Source organism: Sardina pilchardus, chromosome 2 (genome assembly GCF_963854185.1).
Source record: "Sardina pilchardus chromosome 2, fSarPil1.1, whole genome shotgun sequence".
Lineage (NCBI taxonomy): Eukaryota > Metazoa > Chordata > Actinopteri > Clupeiformes > Clupeidae > Sardina > Sardina pilchardus.
The window spans coordinates 44,909,077-44,931,576 of record NC_084995.1 but is presented as its reverse complement, the minus strand read 5'-3'; the positions used below and the strand labels follow the sequence as shown (position 1 = coordinate 44,931,576).

Below are 22,500 nucleotides of genomic sequence, written 5' to 3'. Positions count from 1 at the left end.
CCATGCTTTAGTTATTATTATTATATATAATTAACTGAGTGACTTATTTGACTGCTATTCTCATTTCACTGTTTTATTTCTCATTAGGTTAGTGCTTAAAATTATTGTTTTACTGATAATATTACTATTCTCCCTAGTTTGTAATTGTTCACTGTTAATTTAATTTGTATTGTTATTTATTTGTATGTCGCTTTGGACAAAGGCGTCTGCTAAATAACCATAGCCATAGCCATAGCCATAGCCATAGCCATAGCCATAGCCATAGCCATTTTAGCAGGCACGCGTTTTTCATCGCAAAATAGACATGCGCTGTTTTCATAGATATTATCGGAATACTTAATCAATCGCTATTAGCACTTCTCCTCCCCTGTGCTTGCGCGATACACTCCCTCTCAGCTGATCTTCCTGTGAATGCATATGCCTGTTTGCACATACTGTACCTCCCCATGTTTTCACACGCATGTTACGCCTGAAATGGGCGCAGAAATGTTACACGAGGAGCATCTGGCCCTCAGAGAGAGAAACAGACACAGAACTCCTAGAGAGAGAGAGAGAGAGAGAGAGAGAGAACTCCTAGACCTCTAGAGAGAGAGAGAGAGAGAGAGCGAGAGAGAACAGAACAGAACTCCTAGACCACTCTCAGAGAGAGAGAGAGAGAGAACTCCTAGACCACTCTCAGAGAGAGAGAGAGAAAGAGAGAATAGAACATCTCATTGACACTAGATGACTCCTTGCAGAGCGAATCAAAGTGGCTAACCCACATATCATAGGCTATACATATGTACACACATCATACAGTATATACAGTGTTGGGGAGTAACGCATTACATGTAATTGAGTTATGTAATTTAATTACAAAATAAATGTAACAGTAATATATTACAGTTACTGTAGAAAAAAATGTAATTCAATTACAGATACTTTTGAATTTTTTCAAAATTACAATTTGAATTACATCTCAACATTGTCAGCAAAACTTTGCAAATAATATTGTGTGTAAAAAGAACTGTTTCCCTCCACAGCCATAGTTTGATAGGGGACCTTCTGATAGGCTCTATCATGTCTACAGCGCCATCAGTGTAGGCCTACATGCCTGCCTCAAACGTGTTATGATTATCATTATATTATCCTCACAAAAAATGTGATGCTAATTCATGTATTGAATGCCCTTGCTGCCTTGTGCGCTTGTACAGAACTGCTCGGCAGCCTGTAGACCAAGGCCGAAATCTTCGCATGGATTAGGGGACTATATATATCATTCAAAAATCGGAAAAGTAATCAAAAAGTAATCAAAAGTAATTAGTTACGTTACTCAGAAAAAGTAATTCAAATAGTTACACTACTATTACATTTTAAACAGAGTAACTTGTAACTGTAACACATTACATTTCTAAAGTAACCTTCCCAACACTGAGTATATATATATATATATATATATATATATATATATATATATATACATACTCACAATAAGAGTCAAATCAGCTAAATGATTGTGTGTGTGACCATGTCCTCTTTCTGTGAGATATCTATTGTGTGTGTGTGTGTGTGTATGACCACATCTTCTTGCTTGTCTTGATTTTGCAGGCTGGGTGGAGATGGAAACATACTATTAAACCAATCAGCACACCGTCCCTTCAACCAATCAACAATCAGCACACCGGCCCTTCTTCAGTATACTGCTGTGTAGGCCAGCCTATATCTGTGAACATCTCTCTGAGGGTGTGTGTGTGTGTGTGTGTGTGTGTGTGTGTGTGTGTGTGTGTGTGAGTGAGTGAGTGAGTCAGAAGGTCCTGGCTGGTGAATCCTGAATGCTGCCTCCACACAGTCATGTGGCACATGTATGGAAACGCTGCATTTGAAATGTCCTGTGCAGCACGGACGCCACATATACATGAGCCGTGTTTGCAAAAATAAAGAATTAATTAAGACGATTCTTCCCTCTCTGTGCCTGTCTATGTGTGTGCATGTTAAAGAATGAATAATAGAATAGAATATATACTTTTTTGATCCCGTGAGGGAGATTCAGGTCTCTGCATTGAACCCAATTTAACCGAATTAGTGAACACACAGCACACAGTGAACACACAGTGAGGTGAATCACACAACCCAGAGCAGTGAGCTGCCTGCCCAACCAGCGGCGCTCGGGGAGCAGTGAGGGGTTAGGTGCCTTGCTCAAGGGCACTTCAGCCGTGGTGGACTGGTCGGGGATCGAACCGGCAACCCTCCGGTTACAAGCCCGAAGCCCTAACCAGTACACCACGGCTGCGCAGACTTGTTGAGGGGCAGGGCACCTATTCCACCACATGGGGTCACACGCTTATGATGACCACAATGAAATGCACTGAAGAGGGCCCACCATAGGCGCTAACTCAGCTAAGCTAGGGGGGGTTGAAGAGGGACACCATAGGCGTTACCTCAGCTAAGCTAGGGGGGGGGGGGGGGGGGGTTGGGGCTGGCACTTCATCCTTTTATGGCCACCTCGTTTCAGAGTTTATCCACCTCTCAAAAGAGTTCATTCACCAATTACAACTTTCAACATTAAAATATCACACAGTATTATCCACATTCACAATATGTATTGTGAATTCATATGTATTGTGAATTATTGTGCACTTCATCCTTTTATGGCCACCTCTTTTCAGAGTTTATTCTCCTCTCAAAAGAGTTCATTCACCAATTACAACTTTCACATATCACACAGTATTATCCACATTCACAATATGTCCACTCAACACTCTAGGAATCATTGTATCATTGGTGTTGGTACACACTCTGGACAATAACCTCCACCATCATCAAACATGTTCTGAGCGCCTTTAGAACAATCCCATACCGCATGGCACAGTCCACCTTACCGCAATCATCCCACGGGCCACCTCTCATTTTACCACTACACCTCTGCTGTGTGTGTGTGTGTGTGTGTGTGTGTGTGTGTGTGTGTGTGTGTGTGTGTGTGTGTGTGTGTGTATGTGTGTGTATTCATAGTTTACCCACCTCTCATTTTACCACTACACCTCTGCTGTGTGTGTGTGTGTGTGTGTGTGTGTGTGTGTGTGTATTGTGTATTCATAGTTTACCCACCTCTTATTTTACCACTACACCTCTGCTGTGTGTGTGTGTGTGTGTGTGTGTGTGTGTGTGTGTGTGTGTGTGTGTGTGTGTGTGTGTGTGTGAGTGTGTGTGTGTGTGCGTTTAGTCATAGTTTACCCACCTCTCACTTTACCACTAGCCTACACCTCTGGTGTGTGTGTGTGTGTGTGTGTGTGTGTTCATAGTTTACCCACCTCTTACTTCACCTCTGCAGCTAGCGGATGGTAGAAACTGCGTAACATGACATCACCTTTAAATGATGACATCACAGAGCACCTTTAAATGATGACTTCCGGCAGGTTTTGTGGAAAGAAATGGACAGCTTGAGATTTACAAATATGATATAACCATCAATCTAAGACATTGTACTGTGAAAAGGAATGGCAATTACATGCATGATTATCAGAACACGGCATGACCGTGTTATTTGACTGAGGGGCCCCATTCAGACATCAGGGGTGAATAACAGCCCATAGTATGATCAAGGAGATTAAGATATCAGGGGTGAATAACATAACTCCATAGACATAGCCTATCACATAACCTGTGTGAGAGACCGTATCTCCGTCCCCCTGCATGATTATTTAGACAGATCAGGGTGTATGTGTGTGTGTGTGGGGGGGGTGAGGGTCTGCAGTCACATGACTGCTTGTAACGCTGAATGCCCTGGCCATTGAAAATGAACTATTGATGAGATAACAATTGATGAGATTTTGTTTCTTGCCGTTGATTGGCGCAGCTGATATGCCCCAAGAGAAATACATTAAAAAAGAGAAAAAAAAAAAAAAAAGGTAGGCTATTTGGTGGCACCCTAACGCGTTTATTTTAACACCGGGTCGCCAGTGAAGCGGTCAAAGACTAGTCTAGGCCTAAAAAATGACCAGATTTCCCTATCAAGCTGTCCATGCCGAACTTCCAGAAGAAAAGGTTACACCCCCCCGTTAATGTGGGTCAGCGGTCAGTTCAGCCACAGTGAAAAAAATATCAGTCAAGGCCGTTTTTTTATCTAGCCTACCACTCTGCCGTTTTCAAGTCCGTTTACCTTCTGAAGATGGCCGCCGAAGTAGACGAATTATAAATATTTCGTCATAACCGGTGTACAACTTCCTGTCCTCACATTGCAAAACATGGCGTTGCTTTTAAGGTCAGTACAATCCTCATCTGTTTCAAGTATTTATTTGAGCATACATAGAAGAGCATTTACGTAATGTTCATCATTATTTATTGCTTTTTCGAAGTTGTATGGGGTTAATGGTGCGTCAATCTCACACGTTATGTCTAGTGATATTTACCTTTGACATAGCAAGACACCGACTAGCCCAAATGCTAAGAAGATAAGTCTATGCCAGTCTGTGATCCCTAACGTTAGTGGGCAACTTTGGTGCACCGAAACGAAATGGTACCCTTATTAAACAGCTGATAATAGTCTTTCATATTTCGATTTCAAAGAGATGTTGTTTTGGCAACCGAAATAATGTTTACGTAACGTGATGTGTGATGCAGCTAACCGCTAAATGTGTTAATGTCAACGTCACTTGTCAACATGAGCTGAGGTGATATGAAATGCCAAATTGCATGAAATCCGTCGTTGTAGTCGCTTTCAGCTGCTTGTATGGATCGAAGTCAAAAGCAACCGTTTTGTCTAGCCAATGATACATTTATTTTAAGGCTTCTGTCTCCGATGCTGTCCTAACCGTATTCTGAAACTTACTATGTCAGTATGTTTTTAACTGGAATACATACCTGAATACATTCAAACATACAACACGACTTTAGAATTGTGTTTTGAAAGCTCAGTGGATTAGGAGCATAACTTCTCATGACATTATCGCGACCTCTGGTCTAACTGTATTCTATTCCATTCCCAGGGTAGTATCTGTCAGTGCTAATTAACTAACAGTATGGGAGGTCAATCAGGGGTCACTTATCACTTCCGACCGAACTTTGGCCGGGTGCTTTGTTCTCAGTCTATAATGTTAATGAAAGCAAGTGCTGTGTTCTTTAGCACATATTATTAATTGCTGCCTTGTGATCTTGTCTCTACAATTAAAAGTGTAAAAGTGTAAAGCCGAAGTTGTTGAAGGGAATGTGTGCATGTGTAATAGGTGCAGAGCTAGTGAGTGGTGCCGTAGTGGCCAAGTGGCCTGGCTAGCAAGCAGTAGCCGGGAAAGTTGAGGGTTCAATTCCTGGCTGTCCCCGTTGTGCAAGCAGGCACTAAACCCAGACTAGCTCAGGGACCGACCCTGAGCTAGTCTGTGTGTAAGTCTGTGTGTAAATTCGTGTGTAAGTTCGTGTATAAGTCGCTTTGGACAAACTGGTGTACCAACTGAACAAGGGAAAAGAGTAAGTGTTTACAAGTGTTGCTGGGTGCAGTACTCAACATGAGCAATAGTCCACTGATGAAAAGTGTTGCTGGGTGAATAGTCCACTGATGAAAAGTGTTGCTGGGTGAATAGTCCAGTGGTCCGGGGGGAGGAGTGGAGCGTGTCGGGGAAGTTGGATGGTCCAGAGTGTTTCCGCCAGTCCAAGGATACCAACGTGAGGCTACCGAACTACACAGGTTACGTTCGTAACTGGCCAAGAATACCAACGTGAGGCTACCAAACTACACAGGTTACGTTCGTAACTGGCCAAGAATACCAACGTGAGGCTACCAAACTACACAGGTTACGTTCGTAACTGGCCAAGAATACCAACGTGAGGCTACCAAACTACACAGGGAGCGCATTACAGCGTAATAAACGAGTGGGATTAGTTACAGTGTAATACATGAACAGTTTTGTTTAAAAGTGAGTGGGACCCAAGGGTGTGTGTGTGTGTGTGTGTTTACAGGTCGATTGCCCGACCGGGCCTGTACGTGTCCCGTTGTCAGTTTGGAGTCCTCTACAGACAGTGAGTGCTGCTGCTGCTGCTGTGTGTGTGTGTGTGTGTGTGTGTGTGTGTGTGTGTGTGTGTGTGTGTGTGTGTGTGTGTGTGCGTGTGCGTGTGCGTGTGCGTGTGCGTGTGCGTGTGCGTGTGCGTGTGCGTGTGCGTGTGCGTGTGCGTGTGCGTGTGCGTGTGCGCGTGCGCGTGCGCGTGCGCGTGCGCGTGCGCGTGTGCGTGTACATTGGTGCATGTAGATTGGTGCATGTAGATGTGCACATCTTGTGTATTTTAGGTTTGTCTCAGGAGGTGTGTGTGTGTGTGTGTGCGTGTGTGTGTGCGTGTGCGTGTGCGTGTGCGTGTGCGTGTGCGTGTGCGTGTGCGTGTACATTGGTGCATGTAGATTGGTGCATGTAGATGTGCACATCTTGTGTATTTTAGGTTTGTCTCAGGAGGTGTGTGTGTGTGTGTGTGTGTATGTGTATATTTGTGTATTCTGTAGAGAATAGTGTCCTTTCTGTGCCTGTGTGTTTGTGTGGGATGTGTGTGTGTGCATACAAGCCTTGGAGTTGTCTAATTAGCCACGCATGGTTGCAGTAAGTCGAGTGTGTGTGTGTGTGTGTGTGTGTGTGTGTGTGTGTGTGTGTGTGTGTGTGTGTGTGTGTGTGTGTGTGTGTGTGTGTGTGTGTGTGTGTGTGTGTGTGTGTGTGTGTGTGTGTGTGTGTGTGTGTGTGTGTGTGTGTGTGTGTGTGTGTGTGTGTGTGTGTGTGTGTGTGTGTGTGTGATATAATTTATGCAAACATCTGTTCTCTCCGATGCTCTGTTTACCAGTGCCGTTCCCATGGGAACAACAGCAAAGGAGGAGATGAATAAATTTTGGGTCAAAAACAACCGACTGAACCGGCCCATGTCTCCACACCTCACCATCTACAGGTGTGTGTGTGTGTGTGTGTGTGTGTGTGTGTGGGGGTTAGCGTGGGTGGGTGGGCGGGCTAGTGTGTGTGTGTGTGTGTGTGTGGGTGGGCTAGTGTGTGTGTGGGTGGGCGGGCTTGTGTGTGTGTGTGTTTGTGTGGGTGAGCGTGGGTTGGGCTAGTGTGTGTGTGTGTGTGTGTGAGCGTGGGTGGGTGGGTGGGCGGTCTAGTGTGTGTGAGTGTGTATAACATCACCATATACATATATATGTGTGTGTGTGTGTGTGATGAAACTACGTTGGATCTGCATTGTCATGGTAACATGTTGACATGGTTACTTGTGTTGTCTGGCAGGTGGTCCATTCCCATGGTGATGTCAATCACTTTTAGAGGAACAGGAGTTGGCCTTAGTGGAGGTACACACACACACACACACACACACACACACACACACACACACACACACACACACACACACACACACACACACACACGCACGCCAAAAGCACCAGGTTATTGTTTGCAGTGCAGGCCTTGTGAGTGAGTCTGTAGCTGTTCTCCTCTATGGTGTTGTGGGGGTTGAAATGTTCACCCCGTCTCTAAATGAATCAGTTGGTCATCATGGACGCGGATCATGGAGCATTCTGCTCCAAACATGCACAGCCGAGCTTAGTCTTTATGAGAGCACACCTGGGCAGAGTTCAGCTTAGTCTTTATGAGAGCACACCTGGGCAGAGTTCAGCTTAGTCTTTAGAAGAGCACACCTGGGCAGAGTTCAGCTTAGTCTTTAGAAGAGCTCACCTGGGCAGAATTCAGCTTAGTCTTTAGAAGAGCTCACCTGGGCAGAGTTCAGCTTAGTCTTTATGAGAGCACACCTGGGCAGAGTTCAGCTTAGTCTTTATGAGAGCGCACCTGGGCAGAGTTCAGCTTAGTTTTTATGAGAGCAGAGTTCAGCTTAGTCTTTATGAGAGTTTAGCTTAGTCTTTATGAGAGCGCACCTGGGCAGAGTTCAGCTTAGTGTTCAGCTTAGTCTTTATGAGAGCACACCTGGGCAGAGTTTAGCTTAGTTTTTATGAGAGCACACCTGGGCAGAGTTCAGCTTAGTCTTTATGAAAATGCACCTGGGCAGAGTTCAGCTTAGTCTTTATGAGAGCACACCTGGGCAGAGTTCAGCTTAGTTTTTATGAGAGCACACCTGGGCAGAGTTCAGCTTAGTCTTTAGAAGAGCTCACCTGGGCAGAATTCAGCTTAGTCTTTATGAGAGCAGAGTTCAGCTTAGTCTTTATGAGAGTTTAGCTTAGTCTTTATGAGAGCGCACCTGGGCAGAGTTCAGCTTAGTGTTCAGCTTAGTCTTTATGAGAGCACACCTGGGCAGAGTTCAGCTTAGTCTTTAGACGAGCACATCTGGGCAGAGTTCAGCTTAGTCTTTATGAGAGTGCACCTGGGCAGAGTTCAGCTTAGTCTTTATGAGAGCACACCTGGGCAGAGTTCAGCTTAGTCTTTATGAGAGCACACCTGGGCAGAGTTCAGCTTAGTCTTTATGAGAGCACACCTGGGCAGAGTTCAGCTTAGTCTTTAGATGAAGATTGTTTTGACCCGGGGACATGGCCTGAGATTGGCATTACAAATAGAAGCGTTGAACCTCAATGATGCCGTGTGCTGAGACCTGCCCCAATAGGCAGTGTGCTGAGACCTGCCCCAATAGGCAGTGTGCTGAGACCTGCCCCAATAGGCAGTGTGCTGAGACCTGCCCCAATAGGCGCTGTGCTGAGACCTGCCCCAATAGGCGCTGTGCTGAGACCTGCCCCAATAGGCGCTGTGCTGAGACCTGCCCCAATAGGCAGTGTGCTGAGACCTGCCCCAATAGGCAGTGTGCTGAGACCTGCCCCAATAGGCAGTGTGCTGAGACCTGCCCCAATAGGCAGTGTGCTGAGACCTGCCCCAATAGGCGCTGTGCTGAGACCTGCCCCAATAGGCGCTGTGCTGAGACCTGCCCCAATAGGCAGTGTGCTGAGACCTGCCCCAATAGGCAGCACTGGACAATTAAACCACACAATGATCCAAAACATACAGCCAATCAAGGCAAGAAATGGTTAACACAGAACAATATCAACATCAGCCACACACACACACACACACACACACACACACACACACACACACACACACACACACACACACACCGAGCCAGAGTCCAGACCTCAACCCGTCAAAACATGCTCAAGGCCAGAGTAATTTCTGCCTCAAAACCTGGATTGCTGCTAAATAGGTGCGGTCCAGAATCACTCTGCTGCTAAATAGGTGGTCCAGAATCACACTGCTGCTAAATAGGTGGTCCAGAATCACACTGCTGCTAAATAGGTGGTCCAGAATCACACTGCTGCTAAATAGGTGGTCCAGAATCACACTGCTGCTAAATAGGTGGTCCAGAATCACACTGCTGCTAAATAGGTGGTCCAGAATCAATGAGGAGGCATGGAGAGGATGGAGAGGAGGGAGAGATATTCTAACGAGAGCTGTGAGTTCAAATAAAAATATCTCCATTGATTTTTTAAAAAGGCCATGAATCATTTTCCATAAATGGTATTCTTATCTGTATGTGTGTACACAGACCCAGACTCAGAGAGTATGACCCTGTAGTCTGTCTGTCTACTCCCGCCCCCCCGGTCTCTCCGCTGACTGGGATTGGCCAGATTTATTGGCATGACGACAGACGACTGTGCATCCCAGGATGCTGTTCAATGATACCACAGCACAGTCAATGATCTTCTGTCCCTCTCCCTCCACACACACACAGCTCACTCACTCTCTCTTTCACACACACACACACACACACACACACACACACACACACACACACACACACACACACACACACTTCTATATGTGCCCACTCTTGTTCTCCACTTCTACTCTAACTTGCTCTTCTCTGCGTGTGTGTGTGTGTGTGTGTCCATGGGTGTGTGTGTGTGCATGTGCGTCCGTGTGTGTGTGTGTGTGTGTTCTCCTCCTCAGGCATCTCTTTGTTTGCGGTGGCGGCGCTGGTGTTGCCAGGTAACTACCCGTACTACCTGGACCTGATCCACTCTCTGGCGTTCGGCCCGCAGTTCCTGGCCTTCACCAAGTTCGCCCTGGCCTTCCCCGTGGCCTACCACACCTGCAACGGCATTCGCCACCTGGTGAGACACACACACACACACACACACACACACACACACACACACACACACACACACACACACACGTTATCATAATGTTTAACCTTAAATGCACTCACTCTCACAAGGACCTATACACAAGCACACACACTCACAGGTACACACACAATCACAGATTTTCACATGTCTCTTTTTTCCCCCTCCCTACTAATTCCCCATCTCTCTCTCTCTCACTCACTCTCTCTCACTCCCTCTCTCTCACACTCCCTCTCTCTCTCCCTCTCCCACTCTCTCTCTCTCTCACTACCTCTCTCTCCCCTCTTCCCATGTCTCACTCTCTTGCACTCCCTCTCTCTCTCCCTCTCTCTCCGTGTGTGTGTGTGTGTGTTTCAGATGTGGGACACAGGTAAGGGCTTTAAGATCCCGGAGGTGTACCGCTCTGGCTACGTGGTGTGTGCCGTGTCCGTGCTCACCTCCATCGCTATGGCCTGCCTGTGACTCCGCCTCCGTCGCTAAGGCCTGCCTGTGACCCCGCCTCCATCGCTAAGGCCTGCCTGTGACTCCGAGGGCCCCAGGAGCGTGTTCTGTCTGTCTGTGTCGTTGAAGTGATGTTCCATAAATAATTAATAAATAAATCTCTCTATATATCTCTACGGAACCTTTCAGTGTGTGGCATCTGTTTCCATAGCGGTGGCCTTCTGCTTGACCAGTAAAATGCCACACAACTCGTAAAACCACATTCCTCTTTTCACCCCAGAGAGAGAGAGAGAGAGAGAGAGAGAGAGAGAGAGAGAGAGAGAGAGAGAGAGAGAGAGTGTGTGTGTGTGTGTGTGTGTGTGTGTGTGTGTGTGTGTGTGTGTGTGTGTGTGTGTGTGTGTGTGTGTGTGTGTGTGTGTGTGTGTGTGTGTGTGTGTGTGTGTGTGTGTGTGTGTGTGTGTGTGTGTGTGTGTGTGTGTGTGTGTGTGTGTGTGTGAGAGAGAGTGTCCTGGGAAACTGACTGAAGGGCTGGTCTAGTAACAGTAGGCTCCGGTTATCCTAGTTAGAGATGCTCTATCTCTCCTGAGATGGGTACAGAGTGTAGAGATGCTTTATCTAGTTAGAGATGCTTTATCTATCCTGAGATGGGTACAGAGTGTAAAGATGCTTTATCTAGTTAGAGATGCTTTATCTAGTTAGAGATGCCTTATCTATCCTGAGATGGGTACAGAGTGTAGAGAGGTTTCCTAGTTAGAGATGCTTTATCTATCCTGAGATGAGTAGAGAGGTATCCTAGTCAGAGATGCTTTATCTATCCTGAGATGGGTACAGAGTGTAGAGAGGTTTCCTAGTTAGAGATGTTTTAAGAGTGTAGAGAGGTATCCTAGTTAGAGATGCTTTATCTCTCCCGAGGGAAATGAGCAGGCTGTGGTGATGGGAGGGGTGAGGCCTCTGCTCAGAGATAGAACCTGAGAGACCTGCGAGCACTCAGGTGTTATTGGCCTGCAGGGTGTTTCAGCACTCAGGTGTTATTGGCCTGCAGGGTGTTTCAGCACTCAGGTGTTATTGGCCTGCAGGGTGTTTCAGGACGTTTAGTGATGACCCCAGGAAGTGATAACCCTGGACGTGACCCTGCCCACACTCTTACCTATCCAGAGCGCATCAGCTCTATTACCTATCCAGAGCCCATCAGCTCTCTTACCTATCCAGAGCCCATCAGCTCTATTGCCTATCCAGAGCCCATCAGCTCTATTGCCTATCCAGAGCCCATCAGCTCTATTACCTATCCAGAGCCCATCAGCTCTATTGCCTATCCAGAGCCCATCAGCTCTATTGCCTATCCAGAGCCCATCAGCTCTATTACCTATCCAGAGCCCATCAGCTCTATTGCCTATCCAGAGCCCATCAGCTCTCTTACCTATCCAGAGCCCATCAGCTCTATTACCTATCCAGAGCCCATCAGCTCTATTGCCTATCCAGAGCCCATCAGCTCTATTGTAGGAGCTTCGCTACGGTTGGTATACAGAGGTAGGACTCAAACATTTCGATTTTTCTCTTAAGTTATTTCAAAAAGGGAGTCTTTCCTTAAGACAATCAAAAATCAGTATCTCAAAAATATTAGAATAAAGAGGATGTTCTCCAGAAATGATGACCTTTTGAAAAGAAATGAACTAATCTGACTACTCTAAAATATTTTATATAACTATAATAGTTTATAGTTATTATGCTCAATACTTGGTCGGCTGCTTTTGCACAAATGACTGCATCAGTGTGATATGCAGGCAATCAGCCTGTGGCACTGCTGAGGTGCTATGGAAGCCCAGGGTGCTTTGATATTGACCTCAAGGTCGTCTTTATTAGAACCTCAAGGTCATCTGTGTTAGAACAGGAGGTGGCCATCCCCAAACTGTTCCCACGAAGTTGCCCAACATCTTTTGTGGTCAGTGGTCCTTTCACTGGGTGCCTCTCAACATGCCTCCTCGATCCTCGAGGGTCGTTCCCACTGATCTATAACTAACACTGGATAGACTATCCCATTGTTTCCCCCCCATCATTCTTTATGTAGATCAGTGAGGATCGAGGCATCGAGGAGCGAGAAAGGACGTATAAACGCTGCATGAGAGGCACCCATAGGAACTAAGGGGCCAAACTCAGTTTAGGGATGGCCACTTCCTGTTCCAACATGACTGCACCAGTGCACAAAGCAAGGTCCATAAAGACATGGATGACAGTTTGGTGTGAATGAACTTGACTGGCCTGCGTAGAGTCCTGACCTCAACCCAACAGAACATCTTTGGGATGAATTATTAGAGCAGAGACTAAGAGCCAGTTTCCTCCTTCAACATCAGCGTCAAACCTCACAAATACGCTTCTGGAAGAATGGTCAAAAATTCCCATAAACACTCTCCCAAACCTCGTGGAAAGCTTTCCCAGAAGAGTTGAAGCTGCTATAGCTGCACAGAGTGGACCAACGTCATACTAAGCCCTGGATTAAGAATGGGATGTCACTTAAATTCACATGTGAGTCAAGTCTCTAAAGAACTCCATGAGGAACGTGCAATAGAAAACAGTTCAAGGCTATTGAACTGAACATGCTGCCTGTCAGTGGCCTAGTTTACTCCTGGAGGTGTTTTCCTACCAAATTCGCCTTCTATAATAACCGAAGACCTACGAGTCTCCAACTAACTGAATAGTAGAGCTACACTGAACGCCATGCCATTCATTTGAACACTAGTTTCAGCAGCTCATAAGCAAGAGCAAAACATGACTTCTGGATAGAGCAGGTTTTACACAATAATGGCATGAGACTGATGTTCGTGGACGACAATAGATAGAGCTTCGAACAATCAAATTTGGATGGTGCTGACCAACCCTACGATTGATTCAAGCCTATATTTGGTTGACGTTGAATAGCCTATTTCTCGTGCTCCTCTCAGCCTGCTCCGTCCCTATTATAGGTGGAGATTGGGCCTATCTCTCCCAATTTTCACCCTTCTGACACGGAGTGACTAAAGCTGCATTTTTTTTTTTTTTTTTTTAGATGTCTCTCTCTCTCCTCGCTTTCCAAAAGACTGCTGGCTGGCATTCTTACTTTGCTATTTTTCTTGGTTAAACTTTGTTGAATTAGCTAAGCATGTTAATCGTTTTGATACTTTGTGTTAATAGTTGAGCGGTTGTAATTTACCGCACTTTTTTGTAATAGGCTCAGCGAGTAGGCTTAGGCTATTGTATCCTCGGAGGATTCACTCTGAACTTTTCGTGATAGCAGCGTGTGCTCCAGGAACGGGAGGCTGTCAGACACCCCCACCAGTAGGCTGAGTTTTTATTTATTTATTTATTTATGTATTGGTTGTTTTCATGTTTATGTCAACCCGTCCCTTTTTCACGTAGCCTATCTGATACTTGACTATTTCAATTCTGTTAAACTTCTTACCTTTACTCCAGGCTACATTCCTAGCAATGTATTACTTTTTACTCCACTACATTTTGTGTCAGCTAAGTTTCTCTTAGAAAAAAAATAGTCTACTGTTCAATACTTACATGTAGGCTACCTTGTTGACCCCTTTTCACAATATTGATGTCACCATAACTAGGAGAAAAGTTCAATGAATCCCTGTGTCCAATCATTTTACAATAGTCATTGTAGGCCTACATTTCAGGACTTTTACTTTTGAAGGCAAGTACTGTGTACTTCTACTTAAGTGGAAATGTAACAGGAGGACTTCTGGTTTTACTGGGGTAGCATTTAGTGTAGGCTATCTCAGAGAAGCCCGTCTGAGCCCATGGGCATGCTTTAACCCATAACCCCTCTGATATATGTAGCCTCGATGTCTATCACCACCCAGAAGGATACGATGAAGCAATTCATACTCAATTAATTATCGTGTTTTCCATAGTGAATTAATCGTACCATCATTTTATGTCGCTCGTAGCCTAATGCGACTGTGCGCCATATTGGCTTGCGCAATGTCTAGCAGTCTCTTGCCCCCTAGTGGTTATATGCGGTACTTTCAGTGAGAGCTGTCTGGTCCTGATGCTGTGAGATGCTGAGAGGATACGGATGAAATCGATGTAAACCCCCTTTTCCGGCAGTCAGGTGGCTCAGTCTCTGTGGCGCAATGGAATAGCGCGCTGGACTTCTAATCCAGAGGCTCCGGGTTCGAGTCCCGGCAGAGATGAGTCCTGGAAAGTTCCGACTGGGAATTGGCTTTTTTGATGTTCCCGTCCTGAACATGGTTTATACTGGATTCTGGCGCATGGTGTCGGCAGAAAGAGTCTACATTAAAAGGAAAGGCGTGACCAATATGACCGAGTTCCGTAATTGGGCTTATGGGAAACGTTGTAGGCTATTTTGTAATCTTGTGTCTGTATGGTGATACTAATAGCTCATAATGATTTAATGCAGCCTGGCCCACGCTATGCTACAAGCCACTAGTTTAATGACGGGATAGGCTACTGCATTGTTGTTGTTGTGCAAAAATACGCGGATGGTGAGTGAACCTCTGAGGAGGATGTGTCCCGTCCCGTCCCTTCCCACCGAATTGCTTTCCTGAAAACCATAGCGAGTGCACACACACACACACACACACACACACACACACACACACACACACACACACACACACATTAACACACATCATCTTGCGGGAGCGAATACAGAGAGGGAAAGAACGTCTCGAGCGGAGGTCACGGGCGACCAGCCACGTTGCCACCCTCCACTCTGCAGAGAATGACGTCAACGCGTCTTTAAAACTGGGAGACTGGAATAAACGATGATATTTCAGTTTAGACAGGAGCGGCTGTGTGAAATCAGCTGCGTCCCGTCTCATTTATTTGGGGCATGCGATATTTTCCCGCCTGTCTCGCTCGCGTTATCCTCGCAAGTAGCGGCGGATAGTTGAGTAACGTCCGGATCCTGAGGCTGCGCTGTTCCCGGCTGGCGGTGATGTAATTGCCGCGCTTTCTGGGAATACCGGAATACCTGCTTCGCGTGCAGTGCCGGCTAAAGGCCAGCAGGTGCATTCCTGCCGCGTGCGTTATCAACACCAGCCTCTAAGAATTCTAAACCAAAGAGAAGCACTCAGAACTCACTACCGCGGGGGATTAAAACAAAGACAAAGCATGTAGCCTGACTTCATCATAGCTGACGCGCTTTTCTTATTTGCAAAACAGCAAGACCATGAATTGGCCGAGGTTTTTCATGATGAGTATAAAGAGTTTACTTCTTTTTTTTGTTTTACCACAGGGGCATTTGACCACACATGGAGGAGCATCACATTGTAGGACTGAATGCGGGGTAAATGTGCCCTGTGGTTTAGGCAGCTGGCTAATGTCCATCTGTGGTTAAGGCAGGTGGTGTGAATCAGTGGCTCGATTGTGATACGGTTGCTTTGGCAGATTTGTCATACAATTGGAGTCTCCATCCTAAACATATGGTCGATGTTCGGTACTGAAGGCTGAGTTGTTCTTATTTCGCAACTCTGGAGTGCCAGAGTTACGCGAGAGCAGCTGCTTCCAGCTGTCAGAAGCACTGATCCGACAACACACTCAAATACCAGTCCGTGAAACAGAAGAAATAAAATAAATAAAAATAACAACTTTAAATAGCCCATGTGTCCTCTTACAATAGATTAAGGTTTGTTGTGCTCAAACTCAAACTCTTGATGATCCGGCTGACAGCAGCAGGCGCACACTAGGGGCGGATGGCGCGTGGTCTGTTCAGCCTCTCCGATTCCTGATTCCCGCCCTGTCCGCCCCTCGTGCTGCGCTCTGTTGCTGTACGGTGACGGAGCCCCTCGCGCGGCCGTCCATGTTTTAACCCCGCTCGCTCGTGCCCGTCCCCACACTAAACGGCGCGTAATCCGCGTGCAAGGCTAATCCTTAATCCCCCGGCAAATCGCCGCCGCCCCCTCCCTCCCTCCCTCGTGGATCCCGGACACCCTCCATCGTCTCCCGAGACCGGCGCGCGAGGATTCTATTCACGGGCAGACCACACCTAGTGCTGTCAACCGAGAAGCTGGCAATGTCCCCCTCCCCACTTCCACCATTAACACAAACACACACATGGGCTACACCCACACCCACACAGTTAGCAGCAGCAGTAACAACGATATGGAATTTGAACAATGAAATATTGGGATAACAACCTATCTGTCTGTCCATCTATTATTATTACTATTATTATTATTATCATTATTATTATTATTGGTAGTTTATAACAACCCCCCCACCTCCTTCTCCTCCCTCCGCCCCCCCCTCCCTCCCTCCCTCTCTCTCGGGCAGTTTGCTCTGGCCCTGTTACTGAAATGGTACGGGCCAAATCGTATTAAAATCCCCACCCCTCCCCCTCCGACCCGCACGCCAACCCCTCCCTCCATCCCTCCCTCCCTCTTCTCTCCTCCCTCCCTCTCTTCCTGTCGTTCAGACAGACTGTTTTTGCTGCAGTGAGCGAGCGGTGGCCGTACCGAGGAGAGGAAAACGGCGAGAAAAAACACGAAGCCAGAGGACAGATAGCGCGAGCGAGGAAACAGGCCGCCACAGAGACACATCGCACGGGGACCAGCGCGCGACTTGAGGAGCACCTACCTGACGCAGCGTGCGGACTTTGACGAGAATATCTCGGTGTGTATAAACACGACTCGTCCCTCCTCTCTCTCTCTTTCTCTCTCTCTCGCTCTTTCTGTCTCTCTCTCTCGCAGTCGAGCTCACATACACACACACACACACACACACACACACATACACACACACAAACACACACACATACACACGAACCAACACCTACACAGTGGGATAGCTTACTATTGTTGTTTGCGTCCGCGCGCTTTTATTGAAGGGAGACACCTGTCAGTGATGTAAATATGAGAGGGCTCGTGCATGTCCTGGAATGTGTGTTTCTGTCAGGCGCAGATCGGCTGTCCGACCGTTATTATCGCTACCGGGGGCTGCAATCGCGGGCGCAGACGAGATTGTTTGAAAGAGCAGTTATTTTCATTGTTATTGGGCTGGACGCTACTCCCCCCTCCACACACACACACACACACACTCCCCCTCCCTCCCGCTGCTCCTATTCAGACCCCCGACGCCTGCACTACATACTGCCAGGCTCGCGCTCTGCTTCTGTCCCGTCTGCATCGGTTACCTCTGCCGGAGAAAGACAAGAACAAGGAAAATAAACACCGCGTGAGGCAGATAGAAAATATGTGTGTGTGTGTGTAGCTTATACGTATGTGTCTGTGAATTCAGGAGGCGGCGCCAGCCAGGCACGGGCGGCACCTCACCGACGCCGCTATGGGTGCGCTGCTGTTGCAGCAGGTATATCAGCACCTTTCCGGTCATTAGCGAGAGCGCACTGCCGTTGAGACGCGCGATTCAGACTTGTGTGTTCAGAGCGCTGACCCGGCCTGTCGACCAGTAGCCGCAGCTGCCCCCCTTGAGCCACAACAACAACGCAGAGTAAGCTACACGCGGGTGAGCTGCGTGCATCGCATAATCCCCACGAGCCGCCCTGTCCCGCAAAAGAAACGCAGGCGGCTCATCGCCTTGTCTCATGCCACTGCCGTGACAATGAGAGGAGGGCGGGAGTGCACGAGAGAGTCCCCCAACAACTCCACCGAGCAGACCGTAGGGGTGTGCGCCGCGCGCCAACGACTTAATGAGAGTGTGGGGCTCGCGAGAAGACTGGGTCTATTTATTCTTTCTCTCCCAGAAAAAGAAGAGAGGACTGTTTATTCCGCACGTGACGTGCGAGGCTGCGCGCGGTGAATTCTCAGCGGGCGACAGCCGACAGGTGCACCGTCCTGCGCGTGCGGTCAAATCGGGAGATGTGGCAGAAAGAGAACAGAAGCGAAGCGCCGTGAACTGACTAATCATTCATCTTTCTTTCTCTTAGCTCCTCAAAGATATTTTCAAGCGCGTGTGTAGTCCGCTCATTAGAGAGGTTATAATCGCCTCGGCCGGTCTCTCTCGGAGGTTAAATGGAGGTAGGCGAGCCTTTTTTCTGAACCGAGGTTCGATCGCTGCGTCACCTCACAGTAACGCACTGACACGAGCAGATCGATGAGATCTCTGAGGGCAGCGCGAGTAACGATGCTCAATCTTGTGTGTTCGACCAACCGCACACAGCGACCAATCGGAGCATTTGGCAAGTTTTGTAGGCTGTGTGTGTGTGTGTGTGTGTGTGTGTGTGTGTGTGTGTGTGTGTGTGTGTGTGTGTGTGTGCGCGTGTGTGTATGCATTCCTCACTAAGATAATTTTGCCCACATCACCCCAGGTCTCGTGAGGATTTCGGAGATCCGGACAGACGGAGAACCCAGTCTCGTGCTAACCATGGCATCCCCGTCACTCCCGCGCGCCGCTGTGAGGATTCTCAGCGCGCTCGTGCTTGTCATAGCTGTGGTTCGTGGAAACGAGATGCTCGGTAAGACCCCCCTCCTTTCAGGCCCCAACTCCTTTGCCCCTCCCTCCTTTGACTCGTGTTTTCAAAATGTTATGTTATTACAAGAGAATCACGGAGCCGTTAATAAGCTCGTGAGGCACAGGAGAGCCTCCCCTCCCCCTTGAACTCCAACGGAATTTCTGCTGGGCCCTGTTTGAAGTTGAGGTTGTGAGGCTCTTGTTCTCTCTCTCTCTCTCTCTCTCTCTCTCTCTCTCTCTCTCTCTCTCTCTCTCTCACACACACACACACACACACACACACAGTGCAACGTGGGCAGCGAACTGTGTCCTCAGGAGACTAGAGACACCCTTTGGCCCAGGCTCAGCGTGTGAGACTGGGCTAAACCCTGAGATGTGACAGGCTGGGCCTCACAGCATATGTGTGTGTCTATCTCTCTCTCTGTGTGTGTGTGTGTGTGTGTGTGTGTGTGTGTGTGTGTGTGTGTGTGTGTGAGAGAGAGATGGGGTCTTGGGAGCACTGGGATCAATCCTAATGGCTGGGACCTTAGAGAACTACTCTGCTTTGCTTTGCGTGTGTGTGTGTGAGAGAGTGCCTGAGGTCAGTTTTTTTGGAATGTAATGTTAATTCAGCCTCAAACTCGCCCACTCTGCCAGGGAAACCTAGACACTAGCCGGCCGATAAGAGAGACCGATAGGAGGGAGAGAGAGAGAGAGAGAGAGAGAGAGAGAGAGAGAGAGAGATGGATGGAGAGAGGGATGGAGAGACAGATAGAAGGGAGAGAGAGAGAGAGAGGAATGGAGAGACAGATAGAAGGAAGGGAGAGGGATGGGCTGGATAGAGGACAGAGAGATAGAGAGGCAGATTGGCACCCTCTTTCCGTGTGTCTCTGTTCTAGTTGGATTAAGTGTGTGTGTGTTTGTGTGTGTGTGTGTGTGTGTGTGTGTGTGTGCTATGATGAGTAGAAGGCAGTGTTGTGTGATAGGCTCTGGTGGTAGATGTGTGTATGTTAGTGTTTGGTGGGCTCTGGTGGTAGATGTGTGTTTATGTTAGTGTTTTGTGGGCTTTTGTGGTAGATGTGTGTGTTAGTGTTTGGTGGGCTCTGGTGGTAGATGTGTGTGTTAGTGTTTGGTGGGCTCTGGTGGTAGATGTGTGTGTAGGATAGTGTTTGGTGAGCTCTGGTGGTAGATGTGTGTGTAGGATAGTGTTTGGTGGGCTCTTCTATTAGAGGTGTGTGTGTTAGTGTAAGACTGTAGCTTTCTCTGCAACTTCATAACACCCTACTCCTCTATCTAAAGAGCAATAGCGACCAACGCTAACATAACACCCTACTCCTCTAGCTGCAATAGCGACCAACGCTAACATAACACCCTACTCCTCTAGCTGCAATAGCGACCAACGCTAACATAACACCCTACTCCTCTAGCTGCATTAGCAACCAACGCTAACATAACACCCTACTCCTCTATCTAAAGAGCAATAGCGACCAACGCTAACAAATACACCCCACTCCTCTAGCTGCAATAACCTACAGTACAGTTTGTCAGCTATGAGATGCTGTGGATCTATCCTGGCTCTCCTCCCAGCTAGCCACCAAACTGTCCACCATTTTGGGCCTATTTGTTATTCCCATACTGGTCCTATGTTATTCCCATGTGGTCCTATATGTTATTCCCATACTGGTCCTATATGTTATTCCCATGTGGTCCTATATGTTATTCCCATACTGGTCCTATGTTATTCCCATGTGGTCCTATATGTTATTCCCATGTGGTCCTATGTTATTCCCATGTGGTCCTATATGTTATTCCCATACTGGTCCTATGTTATTCCCATGTGGTCCTATGTGTTATTCCCATACTGTCTCTATATGTTATTCCCATGTGGTCCTATATGTTATTCCCATACTGGTCCTATGTTATTCCCATACTGGTCCTATATGTTATTCCCATACTGGTCCTATGTTATTCCCATGTGGTCCTATGTTATTCCCATACTGAGGGAGCTGTGTACAGTAGTAGCACCTCCAGGATGAGTAACGCGTGTCACAGGTTCTCTTGAGGCCGGTCCAGTGTGTGAGAACGGGCAGTTCATGCATGTGTGCTTGTTGACCACACACAGTCTGCAGACACGGTCTGTTCTGTGTGGTCACTGGGTTCTGCGCTGAGTTCTATGTGGTCACTGGGTTCTGCACTGAGTTCTGTGTGGTCACTGGGTTCTGCGCTGAGTTCTATGTGGTCACTGGGTTCTGCGCTGAGTTCCGTGTGGTGACTGGGTTCTACGCTGAGTTCTGTGTGGTCACTGGGTTCTGCGCTGAGTTCTGTGTGGTCACTGGGTTCTGCGCTGAGTTCCGTGTGGTCACTGGGTTCTGCGCTGAGTTCTGTGTGGTCACTGGGTTCTGCGCTGAGTTCTGTGTGGTCACTGGGTTCTGCGCTGAGTTCCGTGTGGTCACTGGGTTCTGCGCTGAGTTCCGTGTGGTGACTGGGCTGATGGTGAGGTTTGCGTCATGCGTACCATGTGCAGACCATGTGGCTCTGTCTCAGTATAGCCTACGAAGGACACTTCATCTAGCCTGGGGAGGACACTTCATCTAGCCTGGGGAGGACACTTCATCTAGCCTGGGGAGGACACTTCATCTAGCCTACGAAGGACACTTCATATGGCCTGGGGAGGACACTTCATCTAGCCTGGGGAGGACACTTCATCTAGCCTGGGGAGGACACTTCATATGGCCTGGGGAGGACACTTCATCTAGCCTGGGGAGGACACTTCATCTAGCCTGGGGAGGACACTTCATCTAGCCTGGGGAGGACACTTCATCTAGCCTGGGGAGGACACTTCATCTAGCCTGGGGAGGACACTTCATATGGCCTGGGGAGGACACTTCATCTAGCCTGGGGAGGACACTGTCCTAGGAAGGAGGCTTCACATGGTCTGGGCGGGAGGCTTCAAGAGTCCTAGGAAGGAGGCTTTACACAGCCTGGGCGGAGGCATCAAGAGTCCTAGGAAGAAGGCTTCACATGGTCTGGGTGGGAGGCTTCAAGAGTCCTAGGAAGGAGGCTTCACATGGTCTGGGTGGGAGGCATCAAGAGTCCTAGGAAGGAGGCTTCACATTGTCTGGGCGGGAGGCTTCAAGTGTCCTGGTCACAATAAGGAGGCCTTGTGTGACCTGTGGAGAAGGCTTCCTCTGGCCTTGGTAGGATACAGAGGGACAAATACCTGTCTGGTCGCTGTGTTGAATGGACATATGACTGTATATACAGAAAACTCTAGATATACAAATCCACTGGATACAGATGAACTCTATATACAAATAAACTGGATATACAGATACACTCTAGATATGCAAATAAACTGGATAAACAGATACACTCTAGATAATAAACTGGATACACATAAACTCTAAATATACAAATCAACTGGATAAACAGATAAACTCTAAATATACAAATTCACTGGATACAGATAGATATACAAATCAACTTGATAAACAGATACACTAGATATACAAATAAACTGGATACAGATCAACTCTGGACTCTCAGTTTATCCCCATACTCTCTCTGTTTCTCCTCTCTTTATCCCCCTCTACTCTCTCTCTCTC

General features: G+C 47.5%; 3 protein-coding genes and 1 non-coding gene across 7 annotated transcripts in view; all 4 read left to right on the top strand.

Moving 5' to 3' along the window:
* Positions 1-1,928, top strand: part of atp1a2a (ATPase Na+/K+ transporting subunit alpha 2a) — a 44,925-nt gene extending 42,997 nt beyond the window's left edge. For all 4 annotated transcript variants that reach the window (XM_062530775.1, XM_062530774.1, XM_062530776.1 and 1 more), the window contains one exon: positions 1,588-1,928. In XM_062530775.1, coding sequence (XP_062386759.1) covers positions 1,588-1,616 — 29 coding nt within the window. In that variant the 3' untranslated portion in view covers positions 1,617-1,928. The remainder of the gene's footprint in view (positions 1-1,587) is intronic.
* A 2,216-nt stretch (positions 1,929-4,144) lies between these two features.
* sdhc (succinate dehydrogenase complex, subunit C, integral membrane protein) lies at positions 4,145-10,682 on the top strand. The gene is made up of 6 exons (XM_062530773.1): positions 4,145-4,237; positions 5,926-5,985; positions 6,787-6,888; positions 7,221-7,282; positions 9,882-10,045; positions 10,418-10,682. Exons 1-6 carry the CDS (start codon positions 4,221-4,223, stop codon positions 10,520-10,522), a joined length of 510 nt encoding a protein of 169 aa, XP_062386757.1. The 5' UTR covers positions 4,145-4,220; the 3' UTR covers positions 10,523-10,682.
* A 3,923-nt stretch (positions 10,683-14,605) lies between these two features.
* On the top strand, positions 14,606-14,679 carry trnar-ucu (transfer RNA arginine (anticodon UCU)). The gene has a single exon. It is a non-coding gene; the product is annotated as a tRNA-Arg (tRNA).
* A 2,306-nt stretch (positions 14,680-16,985) lies between these two features.
* Positions 16,986-22,500, top strand: part of cadm3 (cell adhesion molecule 3) — a 60,594-nt gene continuing 55,079 nt past the window's right edge. Inside the window, exons 1-2 of the mRNA XM_062530771.1 lie at positions 16,986-17,122; positions 18,774-18,920. Of these exons, the coding sequence (XP_062386755.1) occupies positions 18,830-18,920 (91 nt within the window). The 5' untranslated portion in view covers positions 16,986-17,122; positions 18,774-18,829. The remainder of the gene's footprint in view (positions 17,123-18,773; positions 18,921-22,500) is intronic.

Excerpts from the sequence above, each read along its gene's own strand:
- sdhc (XM_062530773.1), top strand. Across the intron at positions 5,986-6,786 it reads TTTGGAGTCCTCTACAGACA|TGCCGTTCCCATGGGAACAA; the intron begins GTGAGTGCTGCT and ends TCTGTTTACCAG. Across the intron at positions 6,889-7,220 it reads CCACACCTCACCATCTACAG|GTGGTCCATTCCCATGGTGA; the intron begins GTGTGTGTGTGT and ends GTTGTCTGGCAG.